General features: G+C 49.1%; 1 protein-coding gene across 1 annotated transcript in view; it reads left to right on the top strand.

The window, feature by feature from the left end:
* Positions 1-346: 346 nt before the first annotated feature.
* MED12L (mediator complex subunit 12L) overlaps positions 347-20046 on the top strand; it is a 294791-nt gene continuing 275091 nt past the window's right edge. The window contains exons 1-2 of the mRNA XM_031449309.2: positions 347-616; positions 1471-1694. Coding sequence (XP_031305169.1) covers positions 1596-1694 — 99 coding nt within the window. The 5' untranslated portion in view covers positions 347-616; positions 1471-1595. The remainder of the gene's footprint in view (positions 617-1470; positions 1695-20046) is intronic.

Below are 20046 nucleotides of genomic sequence, written 5' to 3' on the forward strand. Positions count from 1 at the left end.
CTGGGCGCCCACGCCCCAAAGCGAGCCGGGAGCGCGGGCGGATTGGATGACCAAGGTCTCCCTTGGAGGATCACCTCCCTCCCTCCCAACGCCCGGCGCAGGTGAGGTTTCTGGCCCAGGCCACAGGGATAGCGACCTTATAAGAGGTCGAGGCGGACGGCGCAGCCCGTGGCCGGGAGCCGGGTCCTGGGGGCGCCCCCACCCTCGCCCAGATTCACCCCAGGGCCAGCCTCGGCGCCGGGCCCGCCGGCTGCGCGCTCTGCGGCTGCGAAAACCCGGAGAGGCGGATCGGAGTGCGCTCGCAGCCAACTCCTCCGCGGTCCGGCCGCTGAGCTGGGCATGCTCAGTGCGGCCGCCGCGCCGCCGTCCGCCAACTCGGAAGCTCGCGCTCCCGGGCCGTGGGGGCGAGAACGCCGGCGGCTGCGAGCCGGCGTCGCCCGCCGCCCCCAGACAGTGGCAAACTTCGCGGCGTTCCCGGAGCTCGTCCGGCCGAGACTGATACCTTACAAATCAGATCAAATCCAGTCCCCCTCATCCCAACCCGAATCATGGAGGCTGCGGCTGCCGAAGTGCCGCCGCTGCCAGCGGCCCCTGCCCACTAGCCGGGGACCAACAGGTAAACTGTTGGTTGGGGGTGGGGAGGGAGGAAAAGCTACGGTCGCGGGGAGGGCGGCGGGCTGGAGGAGCCGAGACGCCCGCGGGCTGGCTGCCCCCGTCGGCACTCGCTGCCAACCCTTCTCACCCACCCGCTTCCCCAGCCCCTGGTGGGGCAGCAAAGGGTTAAGTCGGCCCCGAGCCACCGTGAGCACGGCCCCCTCCAGCCGCCGCGACCGCCAGCAGCGCGCCTCGGCGCCTGCCCGGAGCCGCCGAGGGGACCCGAGCCGCGGATGCGCCACCGGAGCCTGGCGGGCGTCTAGGAGGCACCGGCCGCTTCCCCACCGTCTGCGTCCCTGTCTCCACGACCCCCTCCAGGCCTCTCTCCCTCCTTCCCAGCCGGGTTCGCGCCCAGGTGGCGGGGTCTGCGGGGCGCGTGGCGGCGGGGGAAGGGTCTCTGCTGAAGAAGAGGGGGCGGGGGTGGGCCGCTTCTCAGTCTTTCTTGGGTAGGAGGGCCACCCTCGCCCTGGATGAGTACTTGAGCCACCCGCCTGGGGCACCAAGAAAAGTTTTTTTTTCCCCCGTGCCCTTCCCCCACCTCCAATCCTGCACCCAGCTGGGGTGGGTTTGGGTCCATTGGTGAAAAAAGTCACACGTTCCCATCAGCTGCTCCTCCCACTGGAGACAAGGTGGTTGGGTGGGGGGGGGGACCGGAGGCAGGCGCTGCGGAGGACTCGGGCGGACCTCCAGCCCCTCCTGTGGAGGTGCGTCCCGGGGCTCCAGCGCAGCTGGTTGCCCGCCGAAGGCTGCCCCCATCAGTGCGTGTCTGCGAGCGGGGCAGCGGCAGCATCCAACCTGCTTTATTCCTGCCTGCAGCGCCACAGCGAGCGAGCGAGGACGGGGAGAGAGGGAGTCTGTCTGCAAAGTGCTGCTCCCTGGTGCTCAGAGGCGGCTGCTCCAGCTCCAACTCTCATTCATTTCGCCGGTTAACATGAGAGATCATGGCCGCCTTCGGGCTTCTCAGCTATGAGCAGAGACCGCTGAAACGCCCCCGGCTTGGGCCGCCCGACGTCTACCCACAGGACCCCAAGCAGAAGGAGGTAAGGGCGCCGGCGGCCTCCCGGGCAACCGGGGCCGCGCTCCGCAGCGCTGACCCAGGGCCAAGTTGGCCCAGCGGGCATCGCTGGCGCTGCGGGGGAAGGGTCAGCCGGTGGGAACTAGCGGCCGGGGCCGGGCTTGGGGCCTGGGGGACCCCCCAGCAGCGGAGATCGAGCGGCTGTCAGTCCCCGCGCTCCATTGGGGCGCTCGCTCTGCGGGTGCCGGGTCGCTTACCCGTTACCGGGCCTTGCACCGCGCAGCCCGGTGCTTCACCCGTTTCTTCTTGCGGAAATCCTCCTGCCCCCTCTCCCCTGCTTCTGCCTGCTTTATTTTTCTCCCCGCCGCTTCGGTAAATGCTCGTAAACTTTTTGAAAAATGTTGGAATGCAGTGCATCCGACACAGGGCTTGGGTTTTGCGCCAGCTGAGCAGGGACGGGGGTGGGGTGGGGGAAGACCTTTTCTGTTGAAATTTTCCAGTTTGGAGTGGAAGTTTTTTTTAATCAGGTGATGAATATTTAGCTCTCTGAACGCACTTCTCTCTGCCTGCCCTCTCCCCTTTAAAAATCAATATAAAAGGAAAACGCTGATTTTCATCCCTAGAGGCGATTGGCTTAATTGCTGGAGGCTGTTTTGTATATGTAAAAGCAGTCAGGTTACCTTGGAAGGGATTAGGTCCCGGGATTGCTTATTTCTTTGAATGAAATTAATTGGAAACACCTTGACTCTTGCACTAGATACAGTAGCTTCAATGGCTAGAGTAACCATGGCATTTTGTAGACATGTATATACTTGGCAGTAGTTAACGGGTAATTATGTAACAACTCTCCAGTTATAATGGTCACCTCTGGCTACACAATTTGCCCAGGGATTTGCCTTTTTTTTTTTTTTTGAAAGATCACCTGCTACCCAGCTGTGCTTTCTGAGTTTGCCAGCTGCAGCCCACCCATCTTGTGTTTTCTTCAGCTAAACTCAAAGTGAGCACATTTTAGAACTTCTTTCTGGGAATCTAAAAACCTTCTATTAAAAAAGTTTACAGGAACATTTACATCACAGAAAGGGCTTTGTAAAGAAGGCCTGGAGGGGTCCTTTTGATAAATGTATCTATTTCAATAATAGAGGAAGAATGCTTGTTCTGGTTAAACTGTTGGTTCATAATGTTTCTGAAAGATAAGGAGTGACAACTCCTTTTGGAGGTTTAGAACATTAAGCATATTTGAGCATCCGTGGAGTAATTCAGATTAAAGCTGAGAAGGTTTTACAGGTGGTTCTCAGCAGAGGCTTAACATGAAGCTAGGAGTTTGAGGTTTTGCAGATTTCTTCCCCACCCATTTCTCTCCCTGCTACTCCAACCCAGAATAGAGTTAATTGTTATGGAATTGGAAATAACAAATGCTAGCAACCAAGTATAAGGAAAGTTAATAATTTAAAAATTGGTGGCAGGAAATTCTTAAAGTTTTGGTGGGGATAGACACATTGATTGGTTGATCTTTATAGTCTTGTAATTAATGTCCTGTCACCTCTTTCCAGAGGCAGCATAACTGATAGCATCTCTAGTTAAGAGATGGTGGCCTGGGCTGCTGTGTGGGCCTATTAGTCTTTATTCCTCAAGTTGACACTCACTCAGGATTGGGGCCTCTCTGATTCTAGAAAGAATAATTTTAGATTTTAGGAGTTTATGACATTTTATGGAACTTTAAAACTAGAAAGGGTCTTAGAGCCTCCTTTTTATAACTTTCTCTTGACAAAGTGAAACTGAGGCCCAGGAAAACTTAGCTGACTTAAGGTGTGTGGTGAGTAAGCAGAGGAGTCAGACAGCAAACCCGTATCTATGTCAAGACTAACATTGGTTAAGGAAGATTGATGCTAAACTGTGTTATTCTGATGTTATTCCCTTTCCCCCAAGCAACCAACATTTTATCTCTCTGGAGCAGAGTCAGAGTTATGTGTGGCTGTAGCCAAATTTGAGTACAATATGGAACAGGTGCTTGGCTGTTTTCGGGTGTGCTGTGGTGGGCAGTGTTTCACAAGCTTCAGTTATTTATGTGTTGTCTCAAGATTTCTCTATCCCTGTATCACCTGTACTTTTATTCTAATGTTTTCTTTAAATTAACTTTTAAGAAGCTTTTTCTGTTTCCTCGGCAGTAATAGACAGAAAGTCATGGATTTGTTGTGAGATATGTTAGAATTTATATCAAATCGTGTGTGTATCTCATTTGAAGTTTTTATTTGATATTACACACACAGTCATTCATATGAAAATGAGATAACAACTATTAAAACTTTAAAGAGTTCATGTAAAATCATTGGTGTATTCCATCAGAGAGCTCTGGCCCATGTTGTGGGAAATGCTGATTTAGTGGAGGAAGCATGGGCTTCCAAGTTGGGCAGACCTAGATTTGGATTCTGGTTCAGCCTCTTTGCATTTGTGTGGCCCTGGGCAAGTTGCGTAACTCTTATTTGTAAATTGGTAAAAGTTTGAGAACCTTGGTTCTAGATGCATTACATTTTTGTGAGAAAAACCCTCCTGGTACAGGCTATTCTTGTTACTGTAGCTGTAGCTTTTATTATTGTTAACCAGTGCTAAAAATGCGCTGCAGAATAGCCCCCGGGGACAGAATGGAGCCCTTGAATGAAGACCTCCTGCAGAGAAGCATGGTGAGGGAGTGGGAACTGGAAGCTTTAACCTGCCTGATTGATTGCTTTCTGTTCATTTGAGAGCTTGCTGTGCCTCAGCACTCTAGAGGACTTAAGTACATGTTGTGTTATAATACTTTACCCTCTGGAAACATAGACTGTCCTCAAGCCTTGAAAATGGGGCTTTGGAAGACTGGGAGTGCTCCTTGATTCCTCCTTCTCCCTTACACCCTATACTACATCTATCAGCACATCGTGTCCGTTCCAGTTCCCAAAGATATTTCCAATCCATCCACTGCTCCCCAGTTTCATCAATTTCTGCTTTCAGGCTGATTTTTCTCTGCCCCGGGGCCCTTACACATGCTGCTCTGTCTTCCTGTTCACCCCTACCTCCACCGTTCCACCCTGCTCTTCTCACCAAAGCCTGTGGTTAGGAGGGTAGGCTCTGGAGGCAGTGTGCTTGGGTTTGAATCCTGGCTCTGCTGTTTACATACAATCCTCTTTCTCCCTGTGCCTCAGTATCCCCTCCTGTAGATGAGGATAAGAATACCTGCTCCTTAGGGCTGGTGGAAGAGAACATGGATAATACAAGTTAAACACTGAGACCAGAGCATGGCAAGGATTCAACACCCAAATATTTGCTGTTATAAAGTACTGTCAGGCCTGCTTCTTCATCATTCAGGGCTCTAAGCCCAGCGACCTCCTCAGAGGCTGTTCTAGTATAAGTATATAGTTTGCAATTATGTATTTATTTGCATGTTGTCACCATCTACTGATGGGTCAGTTTCACGGGGGCAGGGATGAGAGCTGTTTAGGAATCACTGAAGTACCTGGCACCTAGTGCAGTCAGTTCCTGGGATGCTGAGGGCATGGATACTCATAGGAGTGTTTGAATGAAAGTGGGAATGGATGAATAAGGAGAAATCTGGTGGCTGAGGTGGTGCTAGGGGAAGTCTAGGGTAAGGCAGAAATTATCCTTGCTGTCTACCTTGGAGGCTACAAGGCTGGAAGCCGAATTAAACTCTAGAAGTAGGGAGAAAGAGGAGTTTTACCCCTAGGGTAGAAGAGGGAGGCCTACACGGCTGAATAGTAAATGTTTTCAGGAAATCAAATTAGTTAGAAAAATAGGTTGGGGCAAATAGTGAGATTTCTAGGCATCCAGAGCCATAGAGCGCCACCAGCAGGGCTCAGTGCGGAGGCCGCCCGAGGACAAGTAGAGCATGACTTGCGGCGGGGTGGGGGGGGGTGTCTGCTTGTAGATAATGTGTCAAACTGGACACACCTGTAGGGCTTGGTAGACACAGATGACTGGGTTTTTCAGATTCAGTAGGGCTGAAGTGGGGCCCCATAATTTGCATTTCTAACAAGATCCCAGATGATCTGCTGCTGCTGGTCCAGGGCCCTGCCTTGAGATCCCTGAGCTAGAGAGAAGAAGGTGTCCAGTTCTGCAGGAGCTAGGGAGTTCTTCCCAACCCAGGCAGGACAGGATTAGATATCTTTGTGCACCTACAGTTGCAGTAGTTTGGTTGAACAGCCAGCTTGGCCAGGCTTTGGTGCACTTTTCCCCTGAAGTTGTGCCCTCTCTGAGCTCAGATTTAAGACAGTGAGTCAGGAATATCAGCCCCGCCCCAGTGACTTTCCACTATGCTTGGAATAAAACTCAGGTGCCCTACGTTGGCCTTAGAGGTCCCACCTGTCCAGCCCTCGCTCATTTCCACAGCCACTGCCTGTGGCTTTGCGTGCTAGGCTCCATCACTTACTGCCTGCTTGACTTAGATTGGTCATGTGGAATGGGGTTCATGTTTGTTCCTACCTCATGGGGTTGCTGGGAAGATGAGACTTGGCACACAGATGGCACGCGTCAGCTACTATTAATATGACCCCTCCCTCGTTAAATGATCCCAGGCTGCCCATTGTACTTAGAATAACATCCACAAGACCCTGCCTTTGGAGATATGGCCTCTGATCTGAGGGCAGGGACTTTGAGTTGCTGCTTCCTGACTTGCTCAGCCACCTCCTGGCTGTGCAGTGGGACCACAGGCCACCTCTCCTTCTAGCCGGCCCAGCTCCTTTATGACTGGGTTCCTGTCCCTGCAGTCATGTTTCCTGTCATTTACTTTTAGGGACTCCCTGGCATGGAGGCAGACCTGATAATCCATCTTCTCTCATCCTTGTTCGTTCATTATCTTGTGTTACTATGTTTTGTAGTGCTTGTCACTGTCAGAAACTCCCCTTTCTAGGATCCTTATTCTCTCTCTGGTCTGTGTTCCACACTGGGATGTAAGCTGCATGAGAACAGGGGCTTGTCTGGCCTTCACAGTTGTGAACTGCCTAGTACCTGGGATGAGACTAGATGCTCAGTAAATAGTTCTTGAAGAAGTTAATAAAATGCAGAAAGAACTCTTAATGAGCAATTGTGAGTATTTATAACATTTAACTGTCCCAATGCTTGTTTTATTTTAGTAACAATGCCTGTTTTCTTGTAGGCATCTAAAACTCTTAAAACATTAAATGCTTGTTTTAGAGACAGCTGGGGACGTGGGGTGAGGGGAGGTGAAATTTTGTTTCTTAATTATCTTTGAGAGGGAGGATGTTGAAGGTGCCAGGAAGAGAGGACAGGTTGACCAATTGCCTGGGGGAACCAAAAGACAGAGATGGTTAGGGAGCAAGCTTCCCTCAGGGAGGAGTTGGCTGGCCCCAGGGCCCCATCCTGGACCTCCTTGAATAGCAGGGTTCTGGAGGGACATCTGTGTATTTAACTTCTGCCTTCTGAGACCTTAGGCCAGAATCAGTGTAAGAAGCACTGGGTTAGAGGCCATGCTTCTTCCGGCTGCTGACAGGAGTGCTGCCACCTAAACTTTGTAGTTGAGGCAGTGGAGCTCAGGTGGCTCTCATTTCTCAGGATCTGCCAACACCTGCAGCAGCATTGTCAAAAATGCTTGTTAAAAATGCCGTAATGCCCTGCCTCCACCCAAGACCTGCTGAGTCAGAATTTCTGGGAAGGAAGTTGAGGAATTTGCATTTTAAACACACTTTCTAGGTGATTCCTAAACACACGAGGTTTTGAGAACCACTGCTTTAGTTTGTGTCTTTACCTCTAGAGGACTTTTGTAAACCCAAATCCCCTTTATGCCTCCCTGCTCCCCCCATTTGATGTGTTGGAGTCTTCAGACAAATGTGCTATTCAAAGTATTCACATAGTGCAAATGCGTTTAGCAACTTGCCCCTCTGAAGTTGTGTTCTGATGCCTGTGGTTCCCAGCCTGGTTTTCTATCAGCTCTACGTGCCTTGGGCTTGAAATATCCACAGCTCCCTTCTGCGTGCACTTGGCTAAAATGGGGTGTAGTGGGGCAGCTCTTGATTTGCCCCATGAGCATGTTCTTTGAACTTGTTCTGGCCTACAGAGTTTTATGTTCTGTCGCGGGCCTGGGCTCTCAGCTCGGCTCTTTGGAGGCTCAGGACAAGCTGTTTCTCTGGGGTGCAGCCACCATCCTTTAGCCTGTTGGATGTTTCACTCAGGCTGGCCCCTGAAGAGACAAAATGTGATTCCTTAGGAAGCTGGAGGACCAGGAAGTGAGGTCTGGAAGGCAGACTGCCTTGGGTGGGCCCTAACTAGGAGAAGAGGCTGACCGGAGTCCTGGGATTTTAGTTGAACCAGTTAGCAGGGCCTCTCGTGGGTGTGTGCCCGTCCAGGTGATGACAGAGTAGGAGTAGGAGAATGGAGTAAGGGGAAGTTGGAAGCTCCGAAAAGTTGGGATGTATTTCTCCTGAACCGCTCCTTTAATGAGGTTCTGAACCCCAGTTGTGAGGCTTCTTGACAGACTGGGCAGGGGTTAGAGAAGGTGGAGGAATCCATAAGGAGAGTGAACATGATGGAAGGTTCCCTTTCCCAGTGTTCTCTGAGCAATGTGATACAGGGAGCTGGGGGACTCAGCCTGCAGCAGGGCTGACCTCCGAGTCTGAGAGGGGAAGGCCCTGGGTGGGGGCAGGGAAGAGATCCAAGGGAGGTCCTGAGGGAGGCGCTCTTACACAGCCCTCCCTGAGAAGGGAACATGGACACCTTTGGACTTGTAGTTTGTCTTTAGATAACTTCTGGAGCTGGGGGATGGCGACAAGGGAGTTTATTATACTGTCCTCTCTACTTCTGTTTTGGAAAATTCACATTAAAAAGAAAAAAAGTCATGTTACGAAACAGTGTGATTTCTTTTTAAGAAACATATGTCTGCATAACCTGGAAGGATGATCACCCGCATGCAGACAGGTGCTGTCTCTTGAGGATGGGTTTAGGGGTGATTTTTATTTTCTTTTTTGTACTAATCTGTATTCTGCCCTGTAACAGTAAGTGTGCACTGCCATTGTCATTAGAGGAAGTAACTTAAAGAATAATTATTAGGTAACTTTGATTGGGTTGATAGGAAAGGCTCTTTGTTGGTTCCAAACCAAGTGAGAGTGCTTTTAGCCAAGGTTTAGGCAGAGGGATCTTGAGGGTGTGGTGCAGGCACTCGTGGTGTGGTGATGGGGGGGTCAGGGTCAGTACGTGAGCGTTCCAGCTCTGCCGCTTGGGCTGTGTGATTTGGGGCGCTGTGCCATTTTCTTCGCCTGTGATCTGGGGAGAACTATACCTCATCATCTAGAGTGTTTTAAATGTGAAGGTGCACTGTAAGCTTCATTTTGTTACCAGATGTGAGGTGTAAATTCAGTGGCGTACCAGAGCAAGCTTGTACCAGCTGATTATTAGAATTTTAGGAATTTTGTGAGCTGATTAACGTCACGCTGGTAGCCTGAAATCTGGCACAATGGAAGTATTTACACCAAGGAAATTGGCAAATGCTCCAGATGAGGGGTTTTTGTTTTGTTCTAGTTTTTTTGGAAAGCTGATTATTAAACACTTACCGGCACAGTGCTGGGGACAGTTGTATGTGCCAGAGACATTGGCTGCTTCATTGTCATTCTTATCCCCGGTTTCTCCTACCCGCTTCCCCCCTACACCCCACCCCCCCAAATTTTTTTTTTAAGCCAGATCCTCACTTTCCTAGCCTCTCTTGTAGTTTGGAGTAAACATGTGACTTATTTCTGGATAGAGATTTAATGGAAATCTGCTTTGTGACTTCTGGAGAAGAATATTTTTCCTTGCTGAAAAAATACAGGCATGGGAGAGAGTGTCCTTTCTTAATGCCCTGATAGCTCCTTAGTTTCCTATCTTTGGGAAATTAAAAGAGGATATGATAGTTGGAGCTAGGGCACCTGTCTTGTGACCATGAGGCAGCCTATGGATGAAAAGTGGAGGTGACTGAGTGGCTTTATGAAATTGCTAAGCTACTGAACTGACCTTGGGACCACCTCTCCCTGGATTTCCTGTTAACTAAACAAGAGATGTCCACATGGTTCAACTGTTGTCGGACCATTTGTCCATTTCTTGTAGCCGAAAGCATTCTAATGTTGTCATGGCACTTCCCATTTTTATTTTGCCCCCCACCTTCAAATCCTCACAGTGTAAGCCTTTTTCCCCCCCAGGGAATACACATTCCCAGGACTCTCCCACCCTCTGGCTTCATGAGTCTAGCAAAAGGTAAAGATCCCCTGCATCTTGTCCATTCGGTGGTGACTTCTGCCCAGGACCTGTCAGAAGCTGAGGGGAAGTGGAAATGGCTCCTTTATTTATTTCCATTTCTGGCAGAAGGAGTTCTGGTGGGAAGGGATGAGAGCCCCGTTCTGTTTTGTTTGGAGAGGGCAGTTTTGTGGGTCTGTACCATTTTGAGGGGAACTAGGTGTGTTGAGAGCTGGAAGGGAACTTAGAGATGGGTTGTTCTGACTTTCTCAGGGGATGCAAACAGACGTTGAGTCCCAAGGAGGTTGAAGTGACTTGTTGAGGCGGATCTCAGCCAAGCAGTTATGTGCCCTGATTTGTTCTTGCAACTTACTCGTCCTCCCCTCTGTACACAGCCTCTGCTTCAGGTAGGCACCCTCGTGTTGCCCTGGCAATGAGAGCCACTCCACATGTTAGGTCGCCCAGTGCCTCTGTGACAGCTGGGGACTGTTCAGCTTGCCACTTATTCCGTCTTCTCAGAGCTTGCCAGAATCTTGTGTGGTGTCTCTGGGGCAGAGGGAAGAATACTCTGGAAGAATACTCAGACACTCTTGTCTCCCTGTTGTTTGGTGGGAGGTTCCCAGCCCGCTCCACGGCTTCTGGCGCAGACAGCTCCAGCATTGGCGTTTGTGGAGCTATGATAAAGGGATCCCCTTAGGAGATGCGAGGGCCTGAGAAGAGGAGAAAAATTTGAGCCTCTGGGTTTTACTTGTGGTGTTCCGAGGGAAGCATCACTGTTACCCACACCAAGCTGATTCCATCCTTCAGTCACTGCTACTGAGCACCTTGTAGACACTGCCAGCTGTGGCTTCATGAGGATGGGGCTTAAGTCTTGTATTTCCTACTGTGTCCCTGCCTTTGAGCACAGAGCCTGGCCCATACTTCGGACTCAAAATGTCTTTTATGAATGAAAGAGTAAACAAATGCGAAGAGCGCAGGATATAGTTCTGGGCCCCTGAAGACTTCAATACAGATCACTGGTTTTCATCTGGGGGTGGTCCGCCCGGGGACATTGGCAGTTTGAAGACATTTTGGGTTGTTGCAACTTGTGTGTGTGTGTGCATGTGAATCAGCTGCTGCTGGCACCTAATAGGCATAATCCAGGGGACGTTGCTAACATTCTCTAGGACTCCTGACGGCCCCCCACAACAAAGGATTGTCTGGCCTCAGGTGTCAGTGGTTCCCAGGTTGAGAAACCCGTGTGTGGCGGGAGTGCGAGACCTGTAAATAAGGAGTACAATGTTTCAGATTCTCTGAGAGGAATGTGCAGTGTGTCGTGGAGGCAAGAGGGAGTGACCCACTTTTTGACAGGACCTCTAGAGGAAGAGATTTTTGAGTCCTGGACTTGGAGGATGCGTAGGAGTGGATGGAGTTGAAGATGTAGAAGGTGGCTCCTTCCGGGAAGAGGGAGCAGGCCAGAAGGAGCTTGGGGTGTGCTGTGGGCCTGAGGTGCAGTGTGGGGTGTGCAGGGGGGAGCCGGGTTGGAGTGGGAAGGAAAGGCGGGGTTCAGTTATGGGGTCCTTTGTGCGCTGTGTGGAGGCATTGGGATATTCTGGTAGAAGCCATGAGGTACTGCTTAAGGGCATCGAGGGAGTGAGATTTAAGATGACCAAGGGTCACAGTTTGAGGGGACAGTGCCTCAGAGGGTCATGTTGAGTCAAAAAGCCTCACTAGCTGGGTGTGGTCGCTGACGTTCCAGGCCTGGGCGTCGGTGCGTTAGTTTCTCATGGCTGCCGTAACAAGTTACCACAGACCTGAAACAACGGAAAAGTCTTCTCTCGCCGCTCTGGAGGCCAGCCGTCCGGGGGTGCAGGTCAGGCTGCACTCCCTCTGGAGCCCTGGGGAGAGCGTTTCCTTTCCTCATCCAGCCTCTGGTGGTGCCGGGCATTCTGTGGCTTCCTGGTGGCCACATCTGTCTCATTTCTGCCTGTGTCTTCAAGTGGCTTTCTTCTCTGGGTGTCTGTTCTTCTCTGTGTGTGCCTTATAAGGACTCTTGTTAATAGATTTAGGGCCTACCTGCATAATACAGGATGATCTCATCTCAGGATCTTTAACTTAATTACATCTGTAAAGGCCCTTTTTCCAAATAAAATAACATTCACAGGTTCCAGGATTTGATCAGGATATCTTTTGTGGGTCCTTTTGGTCTGCAGGGCTTGGTTAGAAAGAGGAGGAGAGGATTTAGGAGGAAGGTTATCAGGATAGCAGAATTGACAGAGTGGATGTGTAAGGTCAGAGGGGTGAGTGCAAGGATGTACCAATAGTATTAGCTCAAGCCAGTGGTTCCCACAGTATCTGATCTTAGACTCCTTTATAATCTTAAACATTTTTGTGGATCCCATAGTGCTTTTATATAAGTTATATCTCAGTATTTACTGTATTAGAAATTAGACATGAGAAATTTTAGAAATATATATTCATTTGAAAATAATAAACCAATTTTATATTTAAAATGTTTTCTTTAATGAACAGTAGCTTTTTTCAAACAAAAAATAATGGAAGGAGTGGCATTATTTTACATTTTTGCAAATCTCCTTAATGTCTAGTTTTTCATATCTAGTTCTACATTTAGTCTATCACAGTATGTTGTTTTGGTTGAAGAATATGTAGAAAATTTGGCCTCACAGATATGTAGTTGGAAAGTTCTTGGGAACCAGAGGGATCTTGGACATGAACACTGGCTCACACAGTTGGGTAGGTAGATTGATGGTTGTCCCCAAACTAACACTGGGAACAAAAGAACTTGTTTAGTTTTTTTCCAGGAATGGGTAAGGTGGGGAGAGAATGAGTTCAGTTCTGAATATTTTCAGCTTGAGATGCATCTGGGGAATCCTGATTGAACTGTACAGGAGTAGTAGAAATCTGGATTTGGGTGTGATACGTGCATGGATAACTGAGGTCGTGGCTGTGATGACCTGTTGAGAGTGAACAGAGAGATGGAGGAGCAGGCAGACTCTGAGGATGGAACTTCCCAGGGCTGGGCTTCCTGGTTCCTGGCAGCAGGGCCTCCGAGGAGGGCAGTTGTCAGGGAGATAGGTGTTGGGGTGATGAGTGGTCCAAAGGAGGGCTGTCATCTCCAGGGGCCTCCTCTCAGATTGGCAGTTTCCTTCTTCATGACCTTTGCGCGTCCAAGTGCTTCCTGCTGCCTGGTTGCCTGCTCTTTGTCCCTGCAACCTGACGGTTTGCTCCTTAGCACTCAGCGGTTTGTGTTTGATTTCTTTGTTAGCTGCTCTTGTCCTCCAACCAGCATTAAGTTACGAAGCAAGGACCATATCCTTTTTATCCCTCATTGTTAACCGGAGGCAAAGAAAGGGTCTGGGATATGATAGGGATTAAATAAACATTCATTGATGGGCCTGGTAATCAGGCAGTCATTATTAGCAAGTGGTTCTTAGAAGCCCTGTACAGGGCATGGGGATTGCCAGCAAGTGTAAGACATGGTTCTCACCCTTGAGGAACTTTGAGTGGAGGGATAGTATTTCTGTGTTCAGAGCACTGAAGTCATTAAGAGGTTCAGTGGGGGTGGTGGGAACCAATGAGGGAGGAGTCAGCTCTCTTGAGGATTAGAAAAGTCTTCAGAATGTTTTTCAAGTGACAAAGCCTCCTGGGCAGAGGGTATCAGCAAAGGCATAGAGACAGAAAATGAGACACGATCTCTGGAGGAATTGCAGATAGTTCAGTACAGCAAGAGCGTTTGAATCATAAACTTGAATGTGTCTGTAGATTTTGGGGGCTGTTGAGGAAGAGGAAGAGATGAGAAGTGCTGGAGAGAGAACTACCGTCTGCTGGAGCAAGGCTGGCTTCGTCCTGGGGCCAGGGGACTGAAGTCCCCTGGGGAGTGACACCTTGGTGTTATCAATTGCTGCCGCAGAAAGGAGAGGAGCTAGGACTTATCCAGGACTCCCTGTCTACCTTGAATTTCCTACGACGATTTCCAGAGTCAGTTTGAACGTGCAAAGATTTTCCTAGGCAAGAAGAAACTCAGCCTGCAGCCTGCATCGAGCGTGCCACAGCTCAGCGATGCAAATGCTGCCTTGTTGTCAATTAAAATTTGGTGGAATTTGCGGCTTTCCTTTTCCAGCCGTTTCACTCATGGATTAATCTAATGAGGTTGTTGTGATTAGGACCATTTAAGGCACTGGCAGCCGTGAAGAACTAACAAAAATGTATTTTGTCTGAAGTGTCACTGGAAGTTTTTGCTAAGATGCTGGTTTACATAAAGGTATAGAGGCTCTGTCAAAATTATGTCCAAGGCAGTGCTAAATAATCTTTCTCCTGAGTACTGCGAAGGAGGTTAATATTAACATTGCTTAGGTTTTGTTTTTTTGTTTTTGTTTTGCTTTGTTTTTTTAAGCTCTTCACAGTGCTGTGCTAGTAGACAGTATGGAAAATATTTTTGGTGTCAGAGCTGTTTTTATTCTTCGGTCAGTTTTAGACTAAATGTCAACTCTTTCTTTTGGGAAAAAAAAAGATTGTGAATTGGAGACGTTTACATTTGAACGACTCTTATGAGATCTGCTCTTAAGTAAATAAACAATCGAAGTGTTTTTGAAGTTATATTTTCATTTACTTAGTACCTGATCTGTGCCTCCCACTGCACTCAGGGATGTGGGGGTGTAGAAAAGAAATAGAAGTCTGCTTCTGTCCTCTCTGGAACAGTGCTTCTCAAAATATCTGTGGTGAAGGACCAGTATTTTTAAAATTAATTTTCAATCTGTTGCAGACTGATATAAATGTGTGATAAAAATGAATTACTAGAAAAATGAAATGCTGCTTGAATGTAGCTGCGATATCAAGTTGCTATGAAAGTTTCAAGCACTTCCTCTCCATTTCTGCAATATTCTTGTTGAGAACCCGTCACAGTTTCAGACTACAGTCTGAGAGCACTGCTCTGGAAATTAACATCAGGTTTACTGACGCACATACAATTTAAAAGATGACTAACGTATTAGTTTTTGTTTATTTTTAAATCGAGGAACAACCTATAAGGTGTATAAAGTGCCTCATGACATCAGGATAGCCAGTGCCGATTGTATTGGTGATACTGAGTGCTTTACGTGTTTGGTTTTATGCCAGCCTCACAGACACCTCTTAGGTCGGTAATGTTATCTCCTTTTCACAGATGAAGAAACTGAGGCGAGGAGGGGAGGGGTCACTCGCTTGCCTAAGGTCACTGAGCTGCACAGTGATGGAACTGCAGTTGGACTTCTGAGCCCGTGCTATAACCATTCCACTCTATATATAGTGAGGCTAAAAATGCTGCGTGAGTTCAGAAAAGAGAGGGTTGGAATACTTAGAGGTCTCATTGGAGGATGCAGGGTGTGAGGGGCAGGATCCCAGGAGTGGGGTTAGGTTGCACCTTTCTATCCTAAGAAAGAGCTGAAGGTAGGATGAGTGGGTGGGGAGGAGAGGGAGAGGGGCAGGGCCTCTGCTGATCAGGCTTGGAGTCCTGGCAGATTGGGGCGTGGGGGGCGATGATGAGCTCACGAGGTCCTGCTGTCAGATTTATCTCACTAGCTCATGCCTAATAAATCTGGAGGGGGAGAGAGTGGAGTCGGGGAGGCTGCGAGGGAGGTGGCTGTAGTAACCAAAGCATGAAGTAAAAAGAGCCCGACTGATCAGGGCTTTAAATAGGGTTGGAGAAGAAGAATTGGCAGTCGGTGACAAATTGGTCAAAGGAAATGAAGAAGAGAGGAGTGCAGAAAATGTGTCGGTTTCTTGGACGCTGTTCAGCTGGGATGGTAGTCGGTCCTGTTGCTTGAGCATCTCACAGAGACACATTTTTGTGCTCAGCCTTTAGTGATGTGACAGTTATCTAGGATTACTTGATTGCTGGATTGGAATGAATATTCAGACTCCCCTCCCCACTCACCTCACTCATCTTGTGATTTCTGGCTTGAACTGGTTTACTTGAAGGTCTGACGACTCAGAGGGCTTTGATTGATACCACTGGTCCCCTGCTTTAAATCTTGCCTTCAATACCTGTTATTCACCTCCTCACGGGCCGTTTTGGGGCTGGTTAATCATTAGAATGGCTTGGAAGGTTGGCTGGGCTCCATGGAGGAGGTGGGGCTGAGCAAGCCTCCCGAAAATAAAAAGGGTGGAGGCTGAGAGGTGTTAACAGGTTAACTTTCAGATGGCATTTTCGGAGGCGAACTCGCGGACATTTGTTCCCTTAGCTCAAAATTGTAGGCTTAGCCTCTCTGTTTCCGAGTAAACAAATGAACAGAATCACCACCACCACCACCAAAAAAGAGAAATCCCCAATCTCTCCCAGGCAGGAGGAAGGGTGTTCTGCAGGCTTACCTGACATTCTCTGCATCTGGCTCAGCCCCGGCCCCCAGGAACGTCCGCAGTGCCTTTGGTAGGAGCCGCACAGCGCGTCTTCCTGCAGGCGTGCGCCCCTCGGGGCTCCGGGGCATAGTTAGGTGTGGGGTGGAGGTGAACGCAGGAGCCAGGTTAGCGGGCAGCATGAGCAGTTCACTGGGCAGTTAGCTTTAGAGGACAGAAACCAAGGCTCACGTTTATTTTTTTCTGCCCTCGGACCACCTAGCACAGTGGGAGAGATTCAGGACTAAGTCAAAAATACGATTTACAGGAAGATTTTATATTAAGATGCAATTACAGTGCAAGACTTGTGTGGGACAGTGGCTGATCCGAGCAACGGGGGCTCCAAAGAGAAAACTGTCTTCTGAGATTGCCTTAAATACAGTTCTGGGCAGGATCAGCTATTGACACCTTAAGTCCCCTTTCCTGCTTTATGTTTATGCAGATCTAAAAGTTCAAGTATTTTGCTCTGGCAGTTTTCCTACAATTTTTTTTTCCTGAGAGCCACATCCAGGTGTTTGATATCGGAGGGTGTCATGCATTTGAATGGGATTTGAATATGAATTAATGGGCTACAATTATTTAGATAAGAGTGGAATAAATGCTAAGTGTATTTGGATATAATTTGAATCAAGGTCTCTCCCACTTCCAGATGGTGAGGAGGGCCTGTCTCATGGTTAAAGATGAGGGAGGTTCTTAAGGGGAGTTGGGCCCCCCTGAGAGCTGCGTGTGTTTGGCCCATCATCCTCTGGACATTTCCATCCATCCACTTCATCGGAGAGTTACTGAGTACCCAGACGTGTGTGTGGTGTGGGCATGTATGTGCTGGCTGCACAAAAGATCGTAATGAAAATGACAGCGCTGACCCCATTTTTGAAGTACTCAGTGTATACCTGTTACCGTGCGGAGTGCCTCACATGTGATTTTCTCTTATTCTTTACAGCAGGCATGTGAGGTCGTTGGCGGTATCTCCCTTTCACCCAAAAGAAGGGGAGCCAGGATTCCAGTTTCGATGTGTTAGACTCATACTGACCTCCTCGAGGATCTCACCATCTTGGAGAACACTGGGTCTGTTGGGGTCCCGATTCTCACATGGCCGCTTAACCATTTCACTCTGCAGGCTTCAGCCTCAGTTTCTCACCCTGTAAGTGGGGACGCATCCTGCCTGAGTTTGGGTCTGCTGAGGACGGGTGTGAGTATGCCGCATGAAGGCCAGGGAGTGGTGTTATGGCCAGGATCTCCTTTTCTTCTCTTTGTGCCTGCTGCTCGGTACAGGTGTGGAGATAGGACTGGCTGTTTTGTGTTGAGCTCATATCCTTTGGGTTTTGTCTAGGTCCCCACTGTTAGTGATTGATGGCCTGCAGGTGTGGTGTGGGTGGAGGGATGAATATTAATAGCCATGTAGACGAGGGTGGATGTGTAAAGAGCTGAGTTTCAGTTGGAGTCTTGATGCAGATGTGGCTGGTGTTAGAGATGTTGTGGGGGAGCGGGGGGAAATGCTAGGAGAGTTTCCCTGCGTGGCCTGGCCCCTTCCCTTGGCTCTTTTCAGGAGGCTGGTGGCAGTGTTTTCTCTTACAAGTATTTTGGCTTCCTTGGGGAAACAACTCCCTACCCCCTTTTTTAACTTCAGACAGCTATTAAGTGACCCATCAGATCAAACAGAAATCAGTCCCTGTTGCTGTGGTGCAGGGGCTGGGGGTCCCCTTATACAGAGCCGAGTGATGCTGCTTTTTGTCTGGTCGTAGACTCCTCAGTGATGGTCCTCTTGCTGCTGCCAAATGGCCTGGATCCTGATTTTAGAAAGTAGTCTTGCCGTGACGGGTTGAGCAGAGCTTCCCCTCGCCTTGCCTCTACAGGTATGTTTTAAGGCTGCTTTAACAAAATGCCATAAACTGGTTGACTTAAAACAATGGAGATTTATTCTCCCTCAGTTCTGGAGGCAGGGCCACCCCTAGATGGTTCTTGAGAAGGAGTGGTCTTTCCTCCTCCAGCTTCTGGTCACCCCAGGCTTTCCTTGGTTTCTGGCAGCATCACTCGGATCTCTCCTCCATCTTCACCCTCATTCAGTATGACCTTATCTTGATTATATCTGCACAGACCCTATTTTCAAATAAGGTCACAGGTATAGGGGTTAGGACTTTGACCTACCTTTTTGGGGTACACGATTCAGTGCCTGTAGGGCCTGTCTCTAGACCCATCTCCACACATACTTGGCTGGGCTGGTACTGGACCTTGCCTTCTGGGTCCTGGCTCAAGAGATCCTGGGTCCCCTCCTTTTTGCTCAGGAACTTCAAGCCATCTGCCATCTCCCTCATCTCCTGTTATCTTCAGCTACTTCCTTCACTGGATCCTTTCTGTGCTATTAAAACTTGACCCCATCTTCCCATTTCTCTCCACATCTTTCTCCAAACCTTCCCCCAAAGGCTCCTGTGTCTCACTGTCTCCTTCACCTCCCACTTCTTCCTCTGCTGCTTCAGTCAGGCTCCTGCCCCCGTCATCCCACCGAGCCATCCCCCACTCAGGGTGCCAGTGGCACCACATTCCCTGCACTTGCACCTGTTGCCCCCTCCTCTGGTCAAGCAGCATCTTCCCTCAGCTCCCGAGGTAAAGCGCTCCTGGCTTCCTTCCCTGCACCCTGGCCACGCCATCCCAGTCTCTGAAGGCTTTTCTTCCTCTGCCTGGCCATGAAGTCAAATTGGATGTTCCATGGGGTCTGTTGTAGGCCGTTGGCGCTTCTCACTTACCCTCTCCTCGGGTGAGCTCAGCCCTCCCCCTGCTGACCCCCGGCTCAGTTACCACCTACATGCAGACAGCTCACTACTTGATGACTCCAGCCTCGACTTTCTCGGCACTCTACACTGTACATCTAAGTGTCTATAAGAAACATCTTGTTTTACCAGCTACCTCAACCTTACATTTAAAACTGAACTTGTGATCTGTTCCTGTTTCCTCTCCAAAACCCCCAACATTACTGTACCATCTTAAGAGATCTTGCTGTCCCAGAAGTCCAGGGGACATCCTCGATGGCCTCACTCTTTGTCATCCCATCCAACAGGTCACCAAAAGCCCTGCTGAGTAGCTCCCCTAAATATCCCTCCACGCTTCACCTTCTCTCCACTTCTGTCACCACCGTCTTGGTCCTAGCTACTGTCATCTGATGTCTCGGCTCCTAAGAGAGCCTCTCACTGGTCCCCATCACTTTGCCTCTGGGCCCCCTATTTGGTCTGACCGGCTCCAATCAGATGTCCGCACTGCGGACCTATTCAGGTTGGATGCTGTCGCCCCGCTGCATAAAACCCTCTACTGTTCTTGTAAAGGCTGAAGTCCTTCACTTGGTCCACAAGACCCTGTGTATTCTACCCACGCACTGCTCATTCTCACCTCACACCTGCCTCCCTTCTGCTCCTGCCAGGACCGTGTTCTTTCATTTTCCCAGCCTGCAGCTTTTACACATGCTCTTCTGGAAGAGAGAGTGTGTTGGGCACACGCGTGCCTGGGATTGTTTTTATGTCTTCCTGATGAATTGACCCTTTTGTCATTATGATATGCTCCTCTTTATCTTTGCAGTGCTCTTTATCTTGAAGTTTACTTTATCCAATATTAATATAGCCACTCCAGCCCTCTTACGTTCGTCACTTGCATGCTATATATCACTTTCCATCAATTTACTGTCAACTTATCTGTCTTAAAGTACAGCATTTGGCTGGGGTTTCCTTCCTTATCCAATCTGACAATCCCTGTCTTTCAATTGGAATCTTAGCCCATTGACATTCAATTAGCATTTAATGTAATTATTGATATGGTCA

The sequence above is a fragment of the Camelus dromedarius genome, chromosome 2 (genome assembly GCF_036321535.1).
Source record: "Camelus dromedarius isolate mCamDro1 chromosome 2, mCamDro1.pat, whole genome shotgun sequence".
In the NCBI taxonomy this organism is placed as follows: Eukaryota; Metazoa; Chordata; class Mammalia; order Artiodactyla; family Camelidae; genus Camelus; species Camelus dromedarius.